The sequence below is a fragment of the Pristiophorus japonicus genome, unplaced genomic scaffold, assembly GCF_044704955.1.
Source record: "Pristiophorus japonicus isolate sPriJap1 unplaced genomic scaffold, sPriJap1.hap1 HAP1_SCAFFOLD_1769, whole genome shotgun sequence".
Classification (NCBI taxonomy): Eukaryota; Metazoa; Chordata; class Chondrichthyes; family Pristiophoridae; genus Pristiophorus; species Pristiophorus japonicus.
The window spans coordinates 1-25,274 of NW_027251454.1; the positions used below are offsets into that span (position 1 = coordinate 1).

The 25,274-nt window shown below is 44.0% G+C and overlaps 1 protein-coding gene across 1 annotated transcript in view; it reads right to left on the reverse strand.

Annotated features, from left to right (window-relative positions):
- Positions 1-4,843: 4,843 nt before the first annotated feature.
- Positions 4,844-25,274, reverse strand: part of LOC139243628 (putative RNA polymerase II subunit B1 CTD phosphatase RPAP2) — a gene marked incomplete at its 5' end in the record, with an annotated part of 28,822 nt that continues 8,391 nt past the window's right edge. Inside the window, 6 exons of the mRNA XM_070870809.1 lie at positions 4,844-4,942; positions 6,953-7,970; positions 15,177-15,212; positions 15,642-15,730; positions 18,751-18,816; positions 24,484-24,582. Of these exons, the coding sequence (XP_070726910.1) occupies positions 4,844-4,942; positions 6,953-7,970; positions 15,177-15,212; positions 15,642-15,730; positions 18,751-18,816; positions 24,484-24,582 (1,407 nt within the window). The remainder of the gene's footprint in view (positions 4,943-6,952; positions 7,971-15,176; positions 15,213-15,641; positions 15,731-18,750; positions 18,817-24,483; positions 24,583-25,274) is intronic.

Genomic DNA, 25,274 nt, shown 5'->3' on the forward strand with positions numbered 1-25,274 from the left:
GGGGAGGGGGGGAAGAGGTGGGGAGGGGGGGGGAAGAGGTGGGGAGGGGGGGAAGAGGTGGGGAGGGGGGGAAGAGGTGGGGAGGGGGGGAAGAGGTGGGGAGGGGGGAAGAGGTGGGGAGGGGGGGAAGAGGTGGGGAGGGGGGGAAGAGGTGGGGAGGGGGGGAAGAGGTGGGGAGGGGGGGAAGAGGTGGGGAGGGGGGGAAGAGGTGGGGAGGGGGGGAAGAGGTGGGGAGGGGGGGAAGAGGTGGGGAGGGGGGGAAGAGGTGGGGAGGGGGGGAAGAGGTGGGGAGGGGGGGAAGAGGTGGGGAGGGGGGGAAGAGGTGGGGAGGGGGGGAAGAGGTGGGGAGGGGGGAGAAGAGAGGAGGGGGGAGAAGAGAGGGGGGGGAGAAGAGAGGGGGGGGAGAAGAGAGGGGGGGGAGAAGAGAGGGGGGGGAGAAGAGAGGGGGGGAGAAGAGAGGGGGGGGAGAAGAGAGGGGGGGGAGAAGGGGAGGAGAGAGGGGGGGGGAGGAGAGAGGGGGGGGGAGGAGAGAGGGGGGGGGAGGAGAGAGGGGGGGGAGAGAGAGGGGGGGGAGGAGAGAGGGGGGGGGAGGAGAGAGGGGGGGGGAGAGAGAGGGGGGGAGGAGAGAGGGGGGGGGAGGAGAGAGGGGGGGGAGGAGAGAGAGAGGGGGGGGGGAGGAGAGAGGGGGGGGAGGAGAGGGGGGGAGGGAGAGGGGGGGAGAAGAGGGGGGGAGAGAGAGGAGGGGGAGAAGAGAGGGGGGGAGAAGAGAGGGGGGGAGAAGAGAGGGGGGGGGAGAAGAGAGGGGGGGGAGAAGAGAGGGGGGGGGAGAAGAGAGGGGGGGGAGAAGAGAGGGGGGGGGGGGAGAAGAGGGCAAGAGCGGGAAACTATCAGAGCAAGTAAATTGAGAATAGTTTCTGATTTGGGCGCAAATCAGCAGCAAAACAGGCGTAAACCGTGCCCAAAATTGCACCCATTTTGAAAAGTGTTTTGGGCGTTTCCGTTCAAACTCATTTGCATGTATTTACTGAGGCATATGAAAGCATGGGCCTATGCGAAACATCCGTGAGACAAAGGTCCTCCACCAGCCTCTCCTTGCCGCACAGCACTGCCCCCCCAGTCATCAAGATTCACGATGCGTCCCTCAATAACGTGGACCATTTCCCATACCTCGGGAGCCTCTTAACAAAAGCAGACATTGATGCGGAGAGTCAACACCGCTGCCAGTGCAGCCTTCAGCTGCCTGAGGAAGAGAGTGTTCGAAGACCAGGTCCCTCAAATCTACCACCAATCTCATGGTCTACAGGGCTGCAGTAATATCCGCCCTCCTGTATGGCTCAGAGGCATGGACGATGTACAGAGACATCTCAAGTAGCTGGAGATATATTACCAACCACGTCTCCGCAAGATCCTGCAAATCCCCTGGGAGGACAGGCGCACCAACATCAGTGTCCAAAGTCAGTGTCCAGGCCAACATCCCCAGCATTGAAGCACTGACCACACTCAATCAGCTTCGCTGGGCAGGCCACGTAGTTCGCAAGCCAGACACGAGACTCCCAAAGCAAGTGCTCTATTCGGAGCTCCTTCACAGCGAACGAGCCAAAAGTGGGCAGCGTAAACGCTACAAGGGCATCCTCAAAGCCTCCCTGATAAGGTGCGACACTACCACTGACACCTGGGAGTCCCTGGCCAAAGACCACCTTAAGTGGAGAAAATGCATCCGGGAGGGCGTTGAGCACTTGGAGTTTCAACGCCGAGTGCATGCAGAAATCAAGCGCAGGCAGCGGAAAGAGCCTTCCCTCAATGACTATCTGTCCCACCTGTGACAGCGTCTGTGGCTCTCGTATTGGACTGTTCAGCCACCAAAGAACTCATTTCAGGAGTGGAAGTAAGTCTTCCTCGATTCCGAGGGACTGCCTATGATGATGATGATGATGATATCGACAAATGCAAAATCTGCCAAGAACCAGTGCAATTGGGCAGCGTTTTAAAAACTTAATTTCTTTTAAAAATTTGCTTTAAAAAATATTCTGTGATATACTTAAGAGTGGTAACTCGGTGCAGTTTGATTAATACAGCTGCAAAATGGCTTTATCACAAAGAAATAAGAATTTTTAATCAGTGTCAATTCTCCACCTGCTAGTAACCAGATTTCAAATTATGGAAAATGATACATACAGAAGGATTTCCTAGTTATATTGGGGTACAGTAGTTAGTTTTAGTAAATTCAAAAAAATTTAATTCAAAAGCTTTTAAAATGTTCTTCGTGTCCTTACGCCTAAAAGAACCAGCTTAAATTCTAGAGCCTCCTCAAAGACCTATAAACGATGCAATTAGTGAAAACTCCTTCGAGTGCAATTTTTTAAAAAACTAGTGCAAATAATTATGGAAATCTAATTACGCTGAACGTAATTTGCACTTAAAATTTCACGATCTTTTGCGGCGGTTATGTCTATTTCTGCCTGGGGAAAAAAGTGCAACCGAGTGGAAACGTCAGGCCATTGTGTTTTTATACATAGGAAACACAGTAATTTCAGTAGAGTGTTTAGGAGGGAAAAAAAAAAGAGACAAAACCTGAAAGTTAGGACCTGATGCAGGAAAGATCTGTTTAAGAACAACAATGATGGAAGCCTGCTTTCTGGCTGAAAACAGTGTGTGTCATAGGGAGCAACAGAAAAATCTGACAGATAACAAACAAAAAGCCTTTTTGCTGAAATAAGCTATTCATTCTTCCCCATCAACTTGTATAAAATATAATGTAAACTTTTTAATTTTTTAATTAAAATAGTATATTTCTGCATTTTGGGACAAGTGCAACTGGTATATCATTTATACTGGTGCATAAAGAAAATGTAATAATGTATAACGTTCCTGTGAAAACACCACCCAGTCAAGTGACGCAATGCTACTCTGAAAAATTTGAAACATGCAAATTCAAGTGGAAAACTCAAAAAAGTGACAAAAATATTTTTAAATGGTATGTCATTCACTGATGTATTTGTTAACTAGCATTCTGCTGTGTAGGTTTTTTCCACCAAACATACGAGATTAGAACATTGGGGTAGAATTTGGCCAGTACAGATTTCTGGCGCACCGTTTTTGTCTGCCTTGAAGTGCTACAAAAATCTTCGGGCCGAGTTTGGCCACTCCCCAGCCTCTCCTCGATGGTGGCGTAGTGTGGCCACTGGATTCAGCGGCGGAGCCAGGTCCCGGCGTCGAAAACAGTGCAGGGACCTCTGCACATGCGCACTAGAGTGTGCGTGCATGCGCAGTAGCTCCTCGCCCCCAGAATCTGAGAGAGTGCGCTGCAGGCTGTGTGGGAGGGGCCAAAGCGCGCTGACCCTATCCCTGGCCGAATGGTCTCCCTCATCGGTGGTCCGCTGCCTTCTCGGACCGTGTTTTGGTAGGACTTCTATTTATGTTATTGATTGATTGATTGCTTATTACTTTCGTCTTGGTGCTTTAGGTGCAGGGTTCCTTCTATTTTTTTTATGTTAATTAATTGCTTATTACTTTTTGTGCTTTGTAAATCTTCGTGCTAGGTGCTCTCAGCTTCCTTGTATTTTTTATTTGTTATTGAATGCTTATTTTTGTGCTTTGTTTAGTGCTTGGTGCTTTAGAATGTACTTACCTGCGCTGATTTCGTCACTCTCCGCAAGGGTTTTCTGTGCGGGCCACATACACTGGCCTAAGTTAGTTTGGGCAAATATTAGCTGTCCAAAGTGGCTTAAATGGCCAAAACAGGCATAGGTGGCTGGTAACGCTCTCTTTTGAAAAAAAAACTTTAAAAAATCCTAACTAACTCACTTACACTGGCGCAAATTAAATGTGCAGAATGGGGATCTTTAAGATACTCCAGAAAAATCAAGTTGCTCCAAAAAAAAAAAGAAGAGCAACTCCGAGCCAAATTTGGGCCCCATTAAGTGGAAAGTAATACATAGGGCTCAATTTTCCCCCAAAGCATTTTTTGGGCGTACTTGAAGAGTTGCCCCTGATTTTTTTGTGGCCCAAGTACGCCAAAAAAAATGTTGCAAGTTTCCCCTTGGAATCACTTCATTTTGGCGTGGCCTAACCCGAGGAGGATGGAGCCTTGATCTGCACCAAAAAGATCGGGTTGCCATGGTAACCTGTGAGTTCTCCTGCCCGCCGGCGAATTCTCCTGTGTGCGTCCTGTGACTTCTGCCAGTGCGATCTCCGGGTTTTCCTGCCTGCCGGTGAATTCTGAGTGTTCTCCTACCTGCCAGAGCGATCTCTGGGTTCTCCTGCCTGCGAGTTCTCCCGCCCTAGCCCTGGCCGAGTGGCCTCCCGGTGCGATCTCCGAGTTCTGCCTGCAAGTTCTGAGAATTCTCCTGCGTGCGTTCTATGAGTTCTCCTGCCTGCCGGTGCGATCTCAGAGTTCTCCTGACTGCCCCACCCACTCTCCCCTCCCCCCCATCTCTTACCTTTCCTGCTGCTGCTGTCCGGGCATCTGCTGCACTTACCTGCGCTGATTTCCTTAACTCTCTGCAAGGGTTTTCTCAAGTGGTCACATACTCTGGCCTATGCAGAAATGGCCCAAGTTGCCTAAATGACCAGAACTGGCGTTGGTGGCTGGTAACACCCCCTTTTGAGAAAAAAAAATTAACCTAAAAAAAACGTAACTAATAAGTTACACTGGTGCAAATTGATTGGGAAAACTGGGGATTTTTAAGTTAGGCCAGGAAAAGCAGCCTACTCCAAAAAAAAAGAGCAAATCCTGGGGAAAATTGAGCCCATAGTAACTACTGCTAACTTAGAAAAGTTACTGAGGAGTAGAGACAACAGAATCTACGTGGATATTAATAAACATCTACTAATATTATTATACTTACACTTTTTTAAGCTTATCCAGAACAATGCGTTTGCGGATCTGGTGCTGCGAGTCGGAATCGACCAATGGAAGAACTGGATTCTCCTCTTCTTTTCCCTAAATTCCAAAGAAGATTAGAACTTAGTATCATTTAAGTGATTAATTCATTTAGTCTGGAGACTGGGCAATATAGTACATTAACACACCCCCTTTCACCTTTGGGACCAGAGTTCAAATCCAGCCTAGTCAAATGGCATTAATTTTTTTTTAAATCTATAAATTGAATATGATCTCCCACTTGATAGGGATACCTATTTATAATGATGCCAATGTTGGAAACTGGAGGAAAGTATAACTCAAAGTTAGGCTTGGATTTTCATCTTAAAAGACAGGTGAAATCAGTTACAATCAAATTTGTGCGTTATTGGGTCAAAATAAAAACAATGGAGAAAATTATCGATTTAATCAACTTTTGAATAATAATTGAAATACATAAAGCCATAAACACAAGCATCTTTATAAAGTTCACGCGTCATTAGATGTTTGGCACAGGGAGTACTTCACCGTCTCCGCTTACTGAGACAGTTGATTTAAAGCACCCATCTGGCAGCAGTTCCCCGCACCAGGTAGGGAAAGATTTGCATCACACAAGAACTATATTTCCTGTTTTTTGGAATTGTGTTTAACCCTACATTTGTAGTTCATATTTTTTTTTTGGGGGGGGGGGGGCGCGGAGTTTGCAGGGAGAAGAAATGAACTTTGGGTTGTAAACTTTATGCTTAACCCTAAAGTCAGAAGGTTCACCTAAAAATAAGATCTTGAAGGGAGAAATTTTAAAATTTGATTTTGTTTAAAAGTATTAAATAAATTGGTTTATCAGGCAATTAGTTCTTTAGTTCTGGATGTATGGATCATGCCTCCTGTGGCCAAACAGAAGAAACCTAACTTTAAAGTTGATGAGTAAGTGCTATCCTGTCCTGTTCCTCCAAGTATCAAATGTTTTGCTCCTTTAACCATGAGCCTAAGTTTTTCTGTATTCTGGTAGTTTAGATTTCATACAGAAATTGTCCATCTCAAACTTCCCAGCAGATATCCCCCTCCCACACACAACTGCTTCAGCCAGTTTATTGAGGAAGTAGTTGAGCCAATCAGACCAGTAAGGTTTTGGGTTTGATGCCTGATCTCTGCTGAGTCAGCTGAACTCAGACAAGTATGAGTAGGTGTTCTACAATTAACCTCAGAACCCCCAAGTTATGAAGGGGGGAAAAAAGCCAGTTCTTATTCCCGATCACTATATAGTGATTCTTGTTGGAAGTATGCGTGCGTCAAGTTAGGATGGTTTTAGGCTCATCTGCCATGCCTTTTATGGTCAAAGCACAAATAATACTCACCTGGGGGACGTACCCAAGTGTGCTTGCAGAACTGTACCCCAACAAGGAGTGAACATGTGGGGAGAAATAGGTGAGAAAAGGAAAATATGACTGCAGTATTTGATCATTTCTTTTTAACCACCATTTTAGATTGAGCTACAGGTAGAACCTCCTTTATCCGGAACGACTCCTCGACCAGAACCATTCCTGGCCACCGGGTGGCACATGCGCAGAACTCCGACATGACAAATTGAAGTCTTTCCTTGCTGCCGACTCCCGCAAGACCCCCGATCCACGGCCACCCCTCCCCCATGATCTCTTTGCCACACTCCCAGCCCCAAGCCAGCCAGATCCAATATCCTCTTGCTCAGTACCTGTACCATTCAATTTAATGTGACCACCCCTCATCCGGAAAAATCCCTTATCCAGAACAGGCCAGGTCCCGAAGGTTCCGGATAAGGGAGGTTTAACTTGTGCTCTCAATCCAAATCACTGACAGAAATTAGGCTGCTGCAAGTTGTTACCAGATTTATCATGCCTAGTCATCTTTTCCTACTCATAAAATTGTAGAGGGGGAGTCACAAAATTAAAAGTTACAAAATAAAATCGCAACAAGTTGGCCATGTACCAGAATATAGCAAACCTTTGATTATAGGGTCATTAAAAGTCACTTCCTAGTGCTGGGAATGATTTCAGGCTACATATTTCTATGATTTTCCTCAGAAAAACATTACAATTTTTAGAGTGTACAACTTACTCTATTTTGGGATTGATAATTTTCTTCACAATCGCCTTCAACGTCCTCAGGCAAAACATACTGCCCCTTATAAAACTCTCTGACCTTCAGATGAAGAAATTCGGATTCCTGCTTTGCTTGTTCAAAATTTGGTAATGGTCTAACAGTGGCCTCTGACCTTCCAACTTGGACACTCTTGGTCAAGCCATTTTTATTGTTTCCAGTATTTTCATTAGGATTGATGATTTCAATTGCTTCCAGACTGTCCAGGTCATCTTCATCAAGTTCTTCTTGTTCAGTTACGCAAGACGTTCGACTTGGCCAACTACATTGTGATTTTTTGCATTTTAAATTAGAGCCATAAAGAAATATTAATGTTTCTTCTGTATTCCATTCACTTAGTGTTTGTTTTAGTAATTCTAGCACATTACTTTTAACACCAGACAGATCAACCACTGAAGCACATCTACCTGAACTTGAATGACTCGTTTGCTTTGATTTTGCTATTAGCATCTTCAGTGATGCAGCACCCTTCTTGCTCAGACCTTGTGTTGTAAAGTTTTTGTTTGCCATAGTTTTTTCATCATCTTGTAATGCCATTAATGAAGTTGATAGAGAGGGGCTTTGCTCTGATGTCAGGGACTTTTCCTTTGGAGCAAAGGTCAATTGTTCAGTTTCTGCACTTTGGGACAAACTCGGACTTGATGTCTCAGTATTGTTAACATGGCATTTCTTCAATTGTAGTGCAGCATTTTCTACTTCATGATCCATTTCTGCAGGTTTTGGCACAGGTACCATTTTTTTAGGTTTTGTAGCCGTGCCCTTCCGCTGTTTTTTGTACAGTTTCTGCTTTGAAGTTTTTAAACTACATTTTTTGTTCAAAAGGATGGTGGAAACAAACTCTTGTTCAGAGCCACTGCTATCGCTTCCACTTGAAGAGGAGCTAGACACATGGCGATCTTCCATACAGGGAGGATCATCAACATCAGAAACCTGGACGCTTGAATTTTGAAATCTCACTTCCTCTCCAGCTCTACCTCTATAAGACAAGGATAAAGTATACAAAACAGTGCCAGAAACAATTAGTTCCAAGCCTACCCCCACAAAAATATAATTTTTTTTTGGTCATTCTTTAGTAGTCAGATATCATAAAATTAGAAATTTAACATTAATTTCTGCTTTTAATAACCAGGACAGACTGCTCTCAGTGTAATAACGTACAATGATAGTTCGGTCCATCTTCCCAATTTCACTCCCCAATTGATGAATCTTCACACAATCTCTCCCAATTTTTGTTAGAGGCCTTGCAGCAAATCCTTGCTCAATCCCACTCGTGACTTACATGTTTGGACGGCTTTATAGCTGGTTCATTGTCTATCTGAGCCAGTAGCTTCCCTTGTGGAGGGATTGTATTCTGACCAGAGTGTAACACCCTGATCGCACGCCTGGTTGTCAGCCTGCCCCTGTAGGGCCTAGAGCCTGGAGATGGAGCAAGAAAGTTGCTTGCAGCTACCACAGTTGAGCCTTCAGGCTGTCCAGTTGGCCTCCAGCAGCAATAGCTGGCTTAATCATAGAATCATAGAAATTTACAGCACAGGAGGCAGCCAGTTCGGCCCATCTTCTGCGCGCGGGCCGACAAAGAGCTATCCAGCCTAATCCCACTTTCCAGCTCTTGGTCCGTAGCCCTGTAGTCTACGGCACTTCAAGTGCACATCCAAATACTTTTTAAATGCGGTTAAGGTTTCTGCCTCTACCACCCTTTCAAGCAGTGACCTCCCACTACCCTCTGGGTGAAGAAATTTCCCCTCAAATCCCCTCTCTAAAGCTCCTGTCAATTACTTTAAAACTTTGCTCCCTGGTTGTTGACCCCTCTGCTAAGGGAAATAGGTCCTTCCTATCCACTCTATCGCGGCCCCTCATAATTTCATACACCTCAATAAGGTCTCCCCATAACCTCCTCTGTTCCAAAGAAAACAAACCCAGCCTATTCAATCTTTCCTCATAGCTAAAATTCTCCAGTCCAGGCAACATCCTCGCAAATCTCCTCTCTACCCTCTCTAGTGCACTCACATCGTTCCTGTAAGGTGGTGGCCAGAACTGCACGCAGTACTCTTGCTGTGGCCTAACTAGTGTTTTATACAGTTCAAGCATAACCGGCCTGCTCTTGTATTCTATGCCTTGGCTAATAAAGGCAAGCACAGGTATAAAGTTCTGAAACCAGAAACCTCGGGACCAAGGCCATTCCGTTTTCGGGTTTTGGAATAGAAATCAGACGTCCCGAATCCGGAAACTCCCAGGATGAGTTTTGGGTATTTCCGAATTTCGGAGACAATCAGACGTCCCGACTCCAGAAACCCTTGGGCTGACTTTCATGAATTTCCGGATTTCGGGGCATTACACCCGACGGCCCGAATCCGGCAACCTCGAGGACAGGTTCAGCTGCGCGGTTTACGTATTATTTTGGATTCATGTTTGGAAAAAGGTACGCACAGCTTAAAAGTCCGGTTTTCGGGAAATATTTCCTGAACCCGGACAACGACTCTTGCAATCTTCACAATGTCCAGTTTTCACACAATTCCGTTTTTTAGAACTCCGGATTTCGGATGTTCTACCTGTATTCCGTATCATCATAGGCAGTCCCTCGAAATTAAGACTTGCTTCCATTCAAAGTGAGTTCTTAGGTGGCTGTACAGTCCAATGCAGGAATCACAGTCTCTGTCGCAGGTGGAGCAGATAGTGGTTGAAGGAAATGGTAGGTGGGGAGTCAGGTTTGCCGCATGCTCCTTCCGCTGCCTGCGCTTGGCCTCGCCGACGAGACTAGAGGTGCTCAGCGACCTCCCGGATGCTCTTCCTCTATTTTGGACGTTCTTGGGCCAGGGATTCCCAGGTGCCGGTGGGGATGTTACACTTTATCAAGGAGGCTTTTAGGGCGTCTTTGGAAAGTTTCCTCTGCCCACATGGCTCGCTTGTCGTGTAGGAGTTCAGAGTAGAGCGCTTGCTTAGGGAATCTCGTGTCAGGCATGCGGACGATATGGCCCGCCCAACGGAGCTGATCGAGCGTGGTCAATGCTTCGATGCTGGCCTGAGCGAGAACACTGACATTGGTGCGTCTATCCTCCAAGTGGATTTGCAGGATCTCATGGAGGCAGCATTGGTGGTATTTCTCCAGTGCTTTGAGATGTCTGCTGTACATGGTCCACGTCTCTGAGCCATATAGGAGGGCGGGTAATCACTACTGCCCTGTCGACCATTAGCTTGGTGCCAGATTTGAGGTCCTGATCTTCAAACACTCTTTTCCTCAGGTGACCAAAGGCTGCGCTGGCACACTGGAGGCGGTGTTGGACCTCGTCATCGATGTCTGCCCTTGCTAATAGTAGGCTCCCGAGGTATGGAAAATGGTCCAAATTGTCCAAGGCCCGCCGGGAATTTTGATGACCTGGGGGCAGTGCTGTGTGGCGGGGTCAGGTTTGTGAAGGACCTTGTCTTACGGATGTTTAGCGCAAGGCCCATGCTTTCATATGCCTCGGTGAAGGGGTTGATGGTGGCTTGGAGCTCGGCCTCCGAATGTGCACAGACGCAAGCGCCGTCCATGTACTGTAGTTCGATGACAGAGCATGGAACGACCTTGGATCTAGTCTGGAGGCGGCGAATATTGAACAGGTTCCCATTGGTTCTATAGTTTAGTTCCACTCCAACGAGGAGCTTGTTGAGAGCGAGATGGAGCATTGAAGCAAGGAAGATCGAGGAAAACGTTGGTGCGATGATACAGCCCTCCTGGACACCGATCCGGACGTGGATTGGGGGTCTGTGATGGATCCATTGGTCAGCATCACAGCTTGCATATCATGGAGCAGGCGGAGGTTGGTGACAAACTTTTGGGGGCAGCCGAAACGGAGGTGGACACTCCATAGTCCCTTGTGGTTGACAGTGTCAAAGGCCTTTGTGAGGTCAAAGAAGGCCATGTACAAAGGATGATGCTGTTCCCTGTATTTCTCTTGTAGTTGTCACATGGTGAAGATCATTTCCGTTGTACCCCTTGATGGGCGGAATCCGCATTGCGATTCTGTGAGGAGCTCTTCAGCCATGGGGAAAAGACGATTGAGGCAGATTCTTGCAATGACTTTCCCAATGGCCGACAGCAGGGAAATTCCTCTGTCGTTACCGCAGTCGGACTTGTCCCCTTTTTGAAGATGGTCACGATTACAGTATCTCAGATCTCCTGGCATGCTCTCCTCCTTCTAGATAAGTAAGAGGAGGTCATGCATTCGTGCCAATAGTGCTTCTCCGCCATACTTTAGTGTCTCGGCGGGGATTCCATCTGCTCCTGATGCCTCGAGCTGACGGATGGCCTTTTCTACTTGTGCAGGGCTGGGATTTTGCTGAGATGGTGGCGGGTGGCATGCTGCGGGGTGGAGTCGAGGGCACTCACGTCGAAGGCAGAGTCTCGGTTAAGGAGATCTTCGAAGTGCTCCTTCCAGCGGGCTCTGACTGTCTCAGTGGCCTTAATGAGTGCCTCTCCGTTCTTGGCCAGCAGTGGGGTGGGGCCTTGGGTGCTTGGGCTGTAGGTGGACTTGACTGCGCTGAAGAAACCTCGCACGTCGTAGCTGTCAGCCAACTGCTGGATCTCCTGTGATTCCTCCACCCACCAACTATTCTTTAGGTCACAGGTTTTTTTGTTGGGCCTCGGCCTTCAGCCACCTGCAGAGCTGCTTTGCTGCTCCCGAATTGGGTTGCTGCTTTAGGTTCAGAAATGCCTTGGTCTTACGGCTTATTAGCTCCTGGATCTCCTGGTCATTCTTGTCAAACCAGTCTTGGTGTTTCCTGGTTGAGTGACCAAGCGTCTCTTTGCAGCCGCTGGTTATGGAGGCCTGAGGACAGACCAGGCACTGTGGGCACTCTGCATCTCGGGGCCATCGAGGGTCACCAATGAGGTGCTGGCTGTATAGGGTTTTCTTAACTGGGTCTTCGAGTTCCCCAGCATTGATTTTTCTGTGGCATTGTTTCTGCTGTCGTCGCTGTTTTGGGGCTATATTGATGTTAATGACTTCTTAACCACCTTATCTACCTGGCCTGCTACCTTCAGGGATCTGTGGACATGCACACTAAGGTCCCTTTGTTCCTCACACTTCAGTGTCCTACCATTTAATGTGTATGCCCTTGCCTTGTTAGCCCGCCCCAAATGCATTACTTCACACTTCTCCGGATTGAATTCCATTTGCCACTGTTCTGCCCACCTGACCAGTTCATTGCTATCTTCCTGCAGGCTACAGCTTTCTTCTTCATTATCACATAGCCAATTTTGGTATCATTTGCAAATTTCTTAGTCATACCCCTACATTCAAGTCTAAATCATTCGTATATACCACAAAAAGCAAGGGACCTAGTACTGAGTCCTGCGGAACCCCACAGGAAACAACCTTCCAGTCACAAAAACATCCATCAACCATTATCCTTTACTTCCTGCCTCTGAACCAATTTTGGATCCAACTTGCCACTTTGCCCTGGATCCCATGGGCTTTTACTTTCGTGACCAGTCTGCCATGAGGAACCTTATCAAAAGCCTTGCTAAAATCCATATACACTACTACTCTCATCGACCCTCCTTGTTACCTCCTCAAAAAATTCTAGCAAGTTAGTCAGACACAACCTTCCCCTAACAAATCCATGCTGACTGTCCTTGATTAATCCGTGTCTTTCTAAATGAAGATTTATCCTTTCCCTCAAAATTTTTTCCAATAATTTTCCCACCACAGAGATTAGGCTGACTGGCCTATAATTGCTTGGTCTATCCCTCTTTAAACAAAAGCACAACTTTAGCAGTCCTCTGGCACCACACCTGTAGCCAGAGCGGACTGGAAATGATGGTCAGAGCCTCTGCTATTTTATCTCTTGCTTCTCTTGAAAGCCTGCGATACATTTCATCGGGCGTGGGGATTTATCCACTTTCAAAGCTGCTAAGCCCCTTATAGTGTCCTCTCTCACTATGTTTATTTCATCTAATATTTCACACTCCTCCTCCCTGATTGCAATGTCTGCATTGTCCCTCTCTTTTGTGAAAACAGATGCAAAGTATTCATTAAGAACCATACCCACATCTTCCGCCTCCACACACACATTACCTTTATGGTCTCAATAGGCCCCACTCTTTCTCTAGTTATTCTCTTGCTCTTATTGTATTTATAAAACATCTTTAGGTTTTCCTTGCCAAATTTTTTTCATATTCTTTCTTTGCTTGCCTAAGCATTTTCTATACTCTTCTAGAATTTCTGAAGTATTGAGCCCTTGGGATCTGTCATAAGCCTCCCTTTTTTTCTTTACCCTACCCTGCATGTCCCTTAACAAATTCCTAGATTTGTTAGTCCCACCCTTTTTCTTTACGGGAACATACTTGCTCTGAACCCTCAGGATTTCCTCCTTGAATGCCTCCCACTGCTCTGATACTGATTTACCTTCAAGTAGCTGTTTCCAGTCCACTTTGGCTAAATCCCATCTCAGCTTAGCAAAATTGGCGTTTCCTCAATTGAAAACTTTTATTCCTGGTCTATCTTTGTCCTTTTCCATAACTACCCTAAATCTAACTGAATTATGGTCACTAGCACCAAAATGCTCTCCCACTGATACCCCTTCTACCTGCCCAGCTTCATTCCCTAAAACTAAATCCAGAACCGCCCACTCCATTACATAGTCCACTCCATTCCAGTCTTGTTACATACTGGTTAAAAAAAGTTCTCCTGAAGGCATTTTAGGAATTCCACACCCTCTATACCTTTCACACTAATTTTATTCCAGTTAATATTAGGGTAGTTGAAATCCCCTACTATTACTGCCTATAGTTTTTGCACTTCAGAAATTTGCCTCAATATTTGCTCTTCTATCTCCCTCTGACTATTTGGGGGTCAAAACTACAATCCCAGCAGTGTGATCGCCCCTTTTTTGTTCTTCAATTCAACCCATATGGCCTCATTTGATGATTGTTTTAACATATCATCCCTCCTCACAGCTGTAATTGTTTCTTTAATCAATACTGTGATTCCCCCCCCCCCCCACTCCTTTTGGGGATAATGTGGTGACCAGAACTGTATGCAGTACTCTAAGCTTTGGCCTAACTAGTGTTTTATACAGTTCAAGCATAACATCCCTGCTCTTATATTCTATGCCCCGGCTAATAAAGGAAAGTATCCCATATGCATTCTTAACCACCTTATCTACCTGTCCTGCTACCTTTAGGGGTATGTGGACATGCACTCTGTTCCTCTGTTCCTCTACACTTCTCAGTATCCTACCATTTAATTGTATTCCCTTGTAATAAATCTAATCATTTTTTATAACCAGAAAGAGCAAATATTGAGGCAAATTTCTGAGAAGTGCAAAAACTATAGGGCAGTAATTGTAGGGGATTTCAATTACCCTAATATTAACTGGGATAAAATTAGTGTGAAAGGTATAGAGGGTGTGGAATTCCTAAAATGCCTTCAGGAGAACTTTTTTTAACCAGTATGTAACAAGACTGGAATGGAGTGGACTATGCAATGGAGTGGACGGTTCTGGATTTAGTTTTAGGGAATGAAGCTGGGCGGGTAGAAGGGGTATCAGTGGGAGAGCATTTTGATGCTAGTGAATGCTATAGTTTTGAATGGCTCAACTGTGGCAGCTGCAGGCAACTTTCTTCCTCCATTTACAAATGGAAAAGGGACAGGTTCACCTTTAGCTACATATATAGACAAGAGCGCCACCTCATGGTCATTTGTTTTAAGCAGTAGCTTCTTTACAAATCTTAAATATCTCTCACCTCTGCTACCAAAATCATGCACATAAATGCACTTTTTGTTGTATATCTCGCCTTAACTCACACGTAGCATTAAGAACGCTCAGGAAATTAAATAAAAGATCAAAGCTCGAATCTCAACAAATATCAGCACATTTAATTAGCAATGACTAACTATAAAACACAGACATCACAAAGACATAAAATATCAAATAAATGAAAACATCACTTAATATTGAACAACTGAGGATAAACAAATTGTATTGCCTGTGTCATCAACCATGTGCTTTCATCACTGCTTAAATTACATGAGTTATTGGTTGATAAATTTCTAGTCCAACTATTTTGAGTATATTGCATATCCAATATGTGGCAGGTCATGTACAAGAGTTATCCTGAAACTACTCATTATTATTAAGTTCTACACAAAAAAAACCCTTCCATTTTACTTTACAAAACCTTCATTAAAAGAATGCATACCTTTGTTCTTCTTTTAGTAACTGACATGCTGGAAATCTACAATACAAAAGACAATCATTTCTCATACATTAATAAAAATAAATATTCTCTGCTCAGGTTTTTCCAATTTCTCACACCATCCACACTTGAGCCTCTCCAGTAACAGCAGTGAGACTGCCAGAGCTCACCAGAGGAGACCATCATTCCTTTAGTTAAGGCTAGATATCAATCAGTATTCCAAGGGAAAAGGACAGAGAGATAACCCACAGCATCACCCAGTCACCCATGTTTTCTCTTTTTATTGACTGGACACAAAGTGTTACATTTACAATTGCTTCTTTTTAAAAGCCAAGCTAAATTTAAAATGCAGATAAACTATTTTTATGTTGTTACACTTCCTTAATAACTAATACTAACTAAAATTCAAATTTGAAAAATTATTATATTTTGTAAATACAAATCATAAATTTAGAATAAATACTTCACCTTTCTTGTCCCCGTGACCATAATGGGTTCTTCAGAATCTGAGCGTCTAAATATTTGGAGGCTTTGTAACAAAAATTGCTGCAAAAATGCTGTTAAAATAGTAAAATGTCTTATTTAGTTGCATGTTAAAAATTTCCTCCAAAGAGATCTCATCTGCAACTTAAACATCTAAAACTAGGCCCCTTCTAAATTCTATTAAGATTTTCCTTCACTTTTCTCCCCTTCCCCAGTTCCTCATGTAGATCATAATTTGCAATCTAATGATTCCCTTGGCACCCACTCTCAATTTATACCTTGCCCAAGTGTGAGCAGGTTCTTGGACTGTGAGGGCTGTAAAGCCAAATCTTTAAATCAATGGGCAGCATTTTCTAGTTAGAGTCATTGGACAGAAAATAGAAGACCAAGTTGATCCACTCTACTGCTTTTCAAATTTTTAATTCATTCAAGAGTCTGTCACCTTTTATTCCATCATTCAAAATGTTACCGGCAGTTATAGGCCAGTGAACAGCTTTTGGTCCACAAGTTTGATCATAATTAAAAGGTCATCAACTGTTGGGCAGTTTGTTCTCTCAGATACTCATCTTTAGAGTTAACAGATTCATGCCTGTGGACACTTTGCTAGACAACATAGAACAGAGAGGTTGGGAATCATGACTATCAAATTACCCAAAAAATTACAAGGCTTGCCAAAGCAAAAGCTCTTACAAATACTACAATTTATTGACTGGGCCAATTCTGCAATAGGCAGATGACATTGAATCAAGAATTTGATTGTGTTAAAACATGCAATAATAGTGACTGCCCAGATCAAAAATCTTCATGTCTTTATTTCTGCCTTTTAAAAATGTTACGTCATAAATTCAGCTTGCTTCTAAAAGGAAAAATAACTTGCAGTTGTGGACCAGCTTTTTTAAAAAAATTCACTCTTGGGGTGTGGGCATCGCTGGCAAGGTCAGCAGGTGTTGCCCATCCCCAGCTACCCTTCAGAGGGAAGTCAAGAGTCAACTATATTGATGTGGGACTGGAGTCACATATAGGCTCCAACAGGTAAGCACAGCAGGTTACCTTCCCTAAAGGACATTAGTGAACCAGTTAGGGCTTTATGACAACTTCATAATCTTTTTTTTTTTAAAAACAGATACCAGCTTTATGGGCCCAAGTTTCCGCCCCCTGTAAAAACAGCGTACCTCCATGAGGTGTGCCGACTTTCCAGAATAAAAAGGGCGCCAAAAAGTTACCTTCTAATTCTCCGCGTTCCTCAGAACGTCTTCGGCCTCGGCATAGCGCAGCACAAGGGGTGGGGGAGCGGAGCAAGGTCCGGCACTGAAAACAGTCAGGACCTCTGCACATGCGCGCTAGAGTGTGCGCGTATGTGCAGTAGCTCCTCGCAACCCGAACCTCTGCAGGCTTTGAGAGAGGGGCCTGAAGCACGCCGCCCCTAGCCCTGGCCGAATGGGCTCCCCGAGGATTGAAGATGTGCTTAAATAGTTATCGGGACTCGGGCTTCCTAGAAACACCCACACCAATTATCGCTAGGATGATCTGATTAACTGGGAGCCCAGAAAGCAACGTCTGCCTGAGATGGAAATCGCTGGTTTCATTGACAGACCGACTGACCAATCACCCGATGGGAAGTAAGTTGGAGGGAGAGCCCACTCACTTGCTGTGGTCAGGAGTTACACAAGCCCATGTGCGGAGTCAGTCTGTGATCCGTTCAGAAGATGTGCGCTCCGGCCACAGATACTTTAACAGTGACCAAAGATCAGTAACAGGGCAGAAAACTTGCAAACAACTCCTGTTGACAGACACAGCTTGCCCCATTTAACAAGACTATGTTCTGGCTGTGAGAAAACACTCCAGGTAAGTGTCTGATACAGATTAGTGACTGAAAAGCTCAGATGTGGATCCTGCCCAATATTGACGACTCTGAGCTGGACTCGGGATCCACATCTCTGAACATTCTCTGACAACCACAGATTTCGGCAAAGTAAGGAGATGACTCTTCAAGACCGACCTGCGCATCCGAGGGGAGCGGACCTAGACTGGGGGAGAAATGCCCTGCTTTTATTCCAGACTGGTTGGAATTCTAAAAGTGGAATCTTGTAATCTGGAAGCACCAAATTAACAAACACCAAAGTTAATAAGCGTCTAGGTACAAAATACGCTAATTCCAGTGCGTGCTCCAGTCGGCAAGGTAGGACTTCAAATTTTTATTACTTGATTTATTGTGCATTTATTGTTATTGAAAAATGATGATGATTTCTATGCATCTTTAATGATTAAAAGTGAAGTGTTTAATGCTTTGTAAAATCCCCTAACTTCCCTTCCCCCCCTATCTCTTGCTACCTACGCCTAATTTATAAAGTGTAGGCAAGGTTTTTCTGAGCGTACAAAAATCAACACTTACTCCGTTCTAAGTTAGTTTGGAGTAACTTTTCGCTGCCTAAACTTGCAAAACAGGCGTAAGTGGCTGGTAACGCCCCCTTTTGAAAAAAAAACTGTACTAAAATGAAACTATTCTAACTAACTAGAACTGGAGCAAACTAAATGCCAAGAATTGCGATTTCTAAGATACTCCATACTAAACCAGTTACTCCAAAAAAATAGGAGCAACTCGAGCTAAAACTTGGGCCAGATCATTTCCAGATTTTTTTTATACTGAATTCAAATTCTCAAACCACCATGATGGGATTTGAGCTCACTTTCTCTGAATTATTAGTCCAGCCTCTAGATCACTAGCCCAGTAACAGTGGAAATGTTTATTGACAGTGATTATAGCATTCCTATGTGATATTTCTGCCAATATCAGCAATATTTATTATTACAATTAGCTGTCTTAGGATTGCAACGCAAGGACAATATTTAACATTTTTATTTTGGAGCTGTGCCCAGTATATTTGCTATTCATTACTTTTCAGTTTGGGAGTAGTTAAAGCAGTGAGTTAAATAATACTGGAAGAACTTCCATACTATGCTGAGGCCAGAGTAAGGTGCAAACCCAATTATCATGCATAAACCTCAGGCTATGAAAAATACACTCTCTCAACTTAGATATTAAATTCTTTAAAAAATAAATCAATCAACAAAAAAATTATGAAAAGATCCTTACCTTTCTGTCTGTAATGTCATAAACTCGATTGGTTTTGGTGGATATTTTGTATTGCTGTTTAGGGACCTGAATTATAAAAAGGAATAAATATATATATTTTTTTTAAATCATAGATCACATCAAAATCTGCAATAAGACTGTCAAATGGCTCTGCTGGCTAACAGATAAGAGCCATGCTATATAGATCAAGGTCTCGGGTTCAACTCCCGGTCTGCACAGAGTTATCTGATGAACCAGAGGTGGTGCTGTGATTGTTTCCTTTCGGTGAAGGATGTTAAAGGACAATCACTGTCAATATTCTCACTCCTGACTGTTAAACAGCAATCTCTGCTGGAAGTGGACAGATGAAAAATAAGGACAGGATTGGTTCAGATGTCATGTCCTTACAGTCAAATAGTCTACTCACAGTAACCATATACGTTCTCGTCATGAAAAATGGCCACTAGGCTGATGCAGCAGAGGGCAACTGCTGCTCTTATAGAGCCATAGCACACCAAGGAGTTGATGCCTTCAAGGCAAGAGGTGAGGGGAGGGGGGAAAAAAAAACAGGAAAAGAAAAACGATTTGGACTCGGGTAACAGAAGAACAATTTCAAAATTTGCGGACGACACCAAATTGGGGCTTATAGTTAATACTGAGGAGGACTGCGACAAAATACAAGACGACATTCGTCAACTTGCAGAATGGACGTGTAATTAGCAAATGAACTTCAATGTAGGAAAGTTAAGAGTCTAAATGGGGTAGAGGAGCAAAGGGAACTAGGGGTACAGATAAACAAATCAGTAAAAGTAGCAATGCAGGTTAATAGGGATATATAAAATGCAAACAAAGCACTGGGATTCATTTCTAGGAGGGATAGAATTGAGAAGCAGTGATGTGTTAAATTTGTATAGAACCTTGATTAAAAGGATAGACACACTGAAGATGATGCAAAAAGAGATTTACACAGATGATACCAGAACTAAGGGGTTATACCCATCAGAAAAGATTGAACAGGCTGGGTTCTTTTCTCTAAAAGAGTAGGCTGAGGGGTGACCTGATAGAGATCTTTAAGATTATGAAAGAATTTTATAAGGTAGACAGAGAGAGGGTGTTTCCGCTTGTGGGGAGGCCAAAACTAGTGGCCATAAATATGATAATCACTAATAAATCCAATAAGGAATTCAGGAGAAACTTCTTAACGCAGAGAGTGGTTAGAATGTGAGCTCATTACCACAATGAGTAGTTGAGGAGAACATAGATGTATTTAAGGGAAAGCTAGATAAACACATGCAGAAGAAAGAAATAAAGGTTTATACTGATAGGGTTAGACGAAGAGGGGTGCGAGGCTCGTGCGGAGCATAAACACCGGTATAGACCTGTTGGGCCGAATGGCCTGTTCCTGTACTGTACATTCTATGTAAAAGGCTATAACAAAAGTGTGATCTAAATAATATAATTTAATGGGGAAGAATGGTTTAGGAGACACATGCTTTGTTCATAGTGCTCTCTCCATCTGCAGGGTAAAAGATGGCATAAATAGATCACTTGTCACCTCGTCGCCATTATCTCTTGCAGCATTTCCACTCACTTCAATAGGGACCAAGACCATGGAGTGTTCTCAGAGGCAACTTGAACTGACTGGACATTGGAAAGTTTTCTCCTGGCTATGTATGAAACAGTACGGAACTGATAGTTTTTTTTTCCTCCCTTGTAGTCAAGTCACATCAGATCTGCTTCCAAATGAATTGAAAGAGATACAGCAGTGGATGGTGATGCTCCAAGATGTGCATGGGCCCTCTATGTAATAAATCAAGAGAGAGAGAGAGAGAGAGAGAGAGAGAGAGAGAGAGAGAGAGAGAGAGAGAGAAAAGAGAGAGAGAAAAAGAGAGAGAAAATTAGAGAGTGTAAAAAAAAAATCAAGAGATTGGGGGGGGGGGGGGGGGGGAAGTGAGAAAGAAAAAAAAAAGTACTTAAAAGTACTCTCTCTAGTAGAATGGTACCAGGGATGGGCGACTTCAGTTATGTGGAGAGACTGAAGAAACTGGGATTGTTCTCCTTACAGCAGAGCAGGTTAAGGGGAGATTTAATAGAGGTGTTCAAAATTATGAAGGGTTTTTGATAGAGTAAATTAAGAGAAATTGTTTCCACTTGCACGAGGGTTGGTAAACAGTGATAGAAGTTTAAAGTAATTGACAAAAAAGAGGGGCGAGGATAAGATTTTTTTTTATAAACGCAGTGAGTTAACAACATCTGGAATGCACGACCTAAAAGGTTTTTTTTTAAATTCATTCATGGGATGTAGACGTTGTTGGCAAGGCCAGCATTTGTTGCACATCCTTAACTACCCTCGAGAAGGTGGTGGCGAGCCACTGCTTTGAACGACTGTAGTCCATGTGGTGAAGATACTCCCAGTGTTAAGGAAGAAGTTCCAGGAACGGTGAAGCAACGCCAATATATTTCCAAGTCAGGATTGTGTAGGACTTGGAAGTGGTGGTGCTCCCATGCACCTGCTGCACTTCTTCTAGGTGGTAGAGGTCACGGGTTTGGGAGGTGCTGTCGAAGAAGCCTTGGCGAGTTGCTGCAGCACATCCTGTACATGACGCACACTGCAGATACAGTGATGGTGGACGGAGTGAATATTTAAGATGGTGGATAGGGTGCCAATCAAGCAGGCTGCTTTGTCCTGGATGGTGTCGAGATTCTTAAGGTGTTGTTGGAGCTGCACTCATCCAGGCAAGTGGGGAGTATTCCATTACACTCCTAACTTGGGTCTTGTATATGGGGGAAAAAGACTTTGGGGAGTCAAGAGGCGAGTCACTTGCTGCAGAATACCCAGCCTCTGACCTGCTCTTGTAGCCAATAGTATGTGTGTGGCTCGTCCAGTTAAGTTTCTGGTCAATGGTGATCCCCAGACTGTTGATGGTGGGGGATTATAGATGATGGTAATATTGTGAATGTCAAGGGGAGGTGCTTAGACTCTCTCTTGTTGGAAATGGTCATTGCCTAGCACTGTGGGACACAAATTTACTTGCCATTTAGCAGCTCAAACCTAAATGTTTTCCAGGTCTTGCTGCATGCGTATATGGACTGCTTCATTATATGAGGAGTTGCAAATGGAACTGAACACTGTGCAATCATCAGCGAACAGCCCACTCCTAACCTTATATTGCTGATCGCATGAGCATCCTTAATTTTAAATCGCTCAACCAATCGGTGACCATGCCTTCAGCTGCCTTGGCCCTAAGCTCTGAAATTCCCTCACTAAGCCTCTTCGCCTTGCTACTTCTCTTTCCTCCTTTAAGATGCTCCTTAAAACCTCACTCTTTGACCAAGCTTTTGGTCATCTGCCCTAATTTCTCCTTATGTGGCTTGGTGTCAAATTTTGTTTTATAATACTCCTGTGAAGCACCGTGGAGCATTTTACTACGTTAAGGGTGCTATATCGTTTCAAGTTGTTGATGTTATGATGGAGGATAGGTCATTGATGAAGCAGCTGACGATGGTTGGGCCTAGGATACAGCCCTGAGGAACTCCTGCAGCGATGTCCTGGAGCCAAGATGATTGGCCTCCAACAACCGCAACCATTTTCCTTTATGCTCGGTATGATTCCAGCCAATGGAGAGTTTTCCCTTTGATTCCCACTGATTTCAATTTTACTAGGGCTCCTTGATGACATACTCAGTCAAATGCTGCCTTGTCGTCAAGGGCAGTCATTCTCACCTCATCTCTGGAATTCAGCTCTTTTGTCCATGATTGGACCAAGGCTAATGAGGTCTGGAGCCAAGTCGTCCTGGCGGAACCCAAACTGAGCATTGGTGAGCAGGTTATTGGTGAGTAAATGCTGTTTGATAGCACTGTCGACGACCTCTTCCATCACTCTGCTAATGTTTGAGTAGGCTGATGGGATGGTAATTGGCTGGATTGGATTGATTCTGCTTTTTGCAGGCAGGATACACCCGGGCAATTTTCCACTTTGTCTGGTAGATGCCAGTGTTGTAGCTGTACGGGAGCAGCTTGGGTAGAGACACAGTTAGTTCTGGAGCACAAGTCTTCAGCACGACAGCCGGGATATTGTCGGGGCCCAAAACCTTTGCTGTATCCAGTGTGTTAGTTGTTTCTTGATATCACGTGGCGCAAGTCGAGCTGGCTGAAGACTGGCTTCTGTGATGGTGGGGACTTCAGGAGGCTGAGATGGATCAGCCACTCGGCACTTCTGGTTGAAGATGGTTGCAAAGCCGACAGCCTTGACTTTTGCACTCGGATGCTGGGCTCCACCATCATTGAGGATGGGGCTGTTCATGGAGCCTCCTCCTCCCATTAGTTGTTTAATTGTCCACCACCATTCATGACTGGATGTGGCAGGACTGCAGAACTATGATCTGCTCTGTAAGGTGTGGGATCGCTTAACTTTGTCTAGCGCATGCTGCTTCCGCTGTTTAGTATGCATGTAACTCTGTGTTGTAGCTTCAGAGTGGTGGATTCAATAGCAACTTTCAAAAGGGAATTGGATATATACTTGAAGAGGAACAATTTGATTAGCTCTTTCAAAATGCCAGCACAGGCACTTTGAGCCAAATGGCCTCCTTCTGTGCTGTATGATTCTATGATAGTCTATCTATCTCTTTAACCAGAGCAAATTAGTCCAAGTTAGCATTTTGCACATCTAGCATAACCAACAATCACAATGACCCAAAAGTACCTCTGGGGGTCTTCCTGCAGGCAATTGCCTCCTCGCTGGATATTTTTTTACGAATTTATCTGGTGGACAAGGATGTGCCCTGATTTCCGATGGGGAGGCCTTCTCCTCCCGCGTTGCGAAGCTCACTCCGTGCAGAGGGTCCCGACGTAGAAGATGCAGTCGTGTGTGACTGCTCAGCCAATCAGGTAAGTATTTCACAGGTTCCCATTAATAGCACTGAGACTCGTGTATCTACGAGTTCTCAGTGCTATTAATGGGAACAAAAGCAATCACACAAAATAATAATAAAAACAGACCACACATAATAACTTTAATTTCAATTAATTTTAAATATCTTATAAAAATAAAATATTTTCCCAATTTTTTTTTTTTAAACATTTTTTTAAATTCTGGTTAAAAATAAACTTACCGTAGTGAGGAGGGTTTTTAAACAATAAACTATGTGTTTTTAATTTTATTTTACAATTCTTTTTGTATGTTTTAAAACACTGGCGCCTGTAAAAGTAAGCTATGTGCCTGCTTTTTCAGGCGCAAGTTTTTGAGGACATTTGCCGGGCAAGCTATGGGAAATAGCTCAATCTCTCGCTCCGATCTGGCATCCTTGCTCCCAATCTGGCTATGATCTGTCATGCTCCAGTTTGACAGATCGGAAAAGACGGTTTTCAGTGCATGCGCATTGCACGCTAAAAACCGGCTTTTCCGATGCCTTCCCGGGTCCGAAGAAACTTCGTATGGGCCTGGGACATCAGAAATTCTGCCCCAATGTTTTTTCATATTCTTGGCCACCTTAATTGCCTCTAGTCTTGCTAACTATTTCCCAAATTGTGCCATTAGTTCCAATCAGCAACTTTGAACCTCAAGCCACTTTACATTGTCAAAAGGGCAATGGCTGTACGTGGAATTTATTCATCTCTTGATTCAATTCATTTCATTTTCAGAGAAATAAGGAGAATCAAGATTCACTATTTCCTAACATTTATTTTCCCTACAAACATCTTACTATGAGGAATATAAACAACTCCCCGAATGATTTCAAAATAAAACAGACTTACATTCTCAAGTTTATTTTGACAAACAGGATAGCCACACTGTTTGATGATGGAACGCTCTTCCACCACATCTTGATAGTGGACTGGAGTAATAAACCTTACCTAATTTAGAACAGAAATAAGGATAAATTACAAAGGCACAAACATGTCTGTAAATACATGCAAAAATTACTAAATTTCAGTTGGCAGCTAGCCCTGGAGGAAATTAGATCCCAAAAAGAACATTTACTTCCTCTACCTAAATCAAACAACAAAACTATTTCACTTATATAATTGACAATAAACATTTCAGTAATTTTAATGCACCCCTTCAGTGGGTATTTTGACTTATCTGGTTCTGGGTAATGAAATGGAGCAAGGAGGGCACCTCAAAGTTGGGGAGCATTTAGGAAATAATGACCGCAAAATAATTAGGTTCCGTGCAAGAACAGAAAAGGAAAAAGAAAAGAACTAGGGTATCTGAGCAAGAAAAAAATCAAATTATAGTGATAAAAGGGACAGTGTCAAACTAAACCAAAGATCACCAATGGAAAATATTTAAACAGGACATGTAAAGGGTCATCATCATCATCATAGGCAGTCCCTCGTATCGAGGATGACTTGCTTCCACGTCAAAAAGGGATGAGTTCACAGGTGTTTCAATGAAGGACCTAATATTCCAGGTCCAGAACTACATCTTGAAGGATGTAAGATGCCTGTGCGTGGATTTTTTTTTTTTTTTTTTTTTTTTTTAAACGTGTGGTGGCTGTTGCACACCAGCCACCACACGGGCTTGGCGGAGCTCGGCCTTGGTC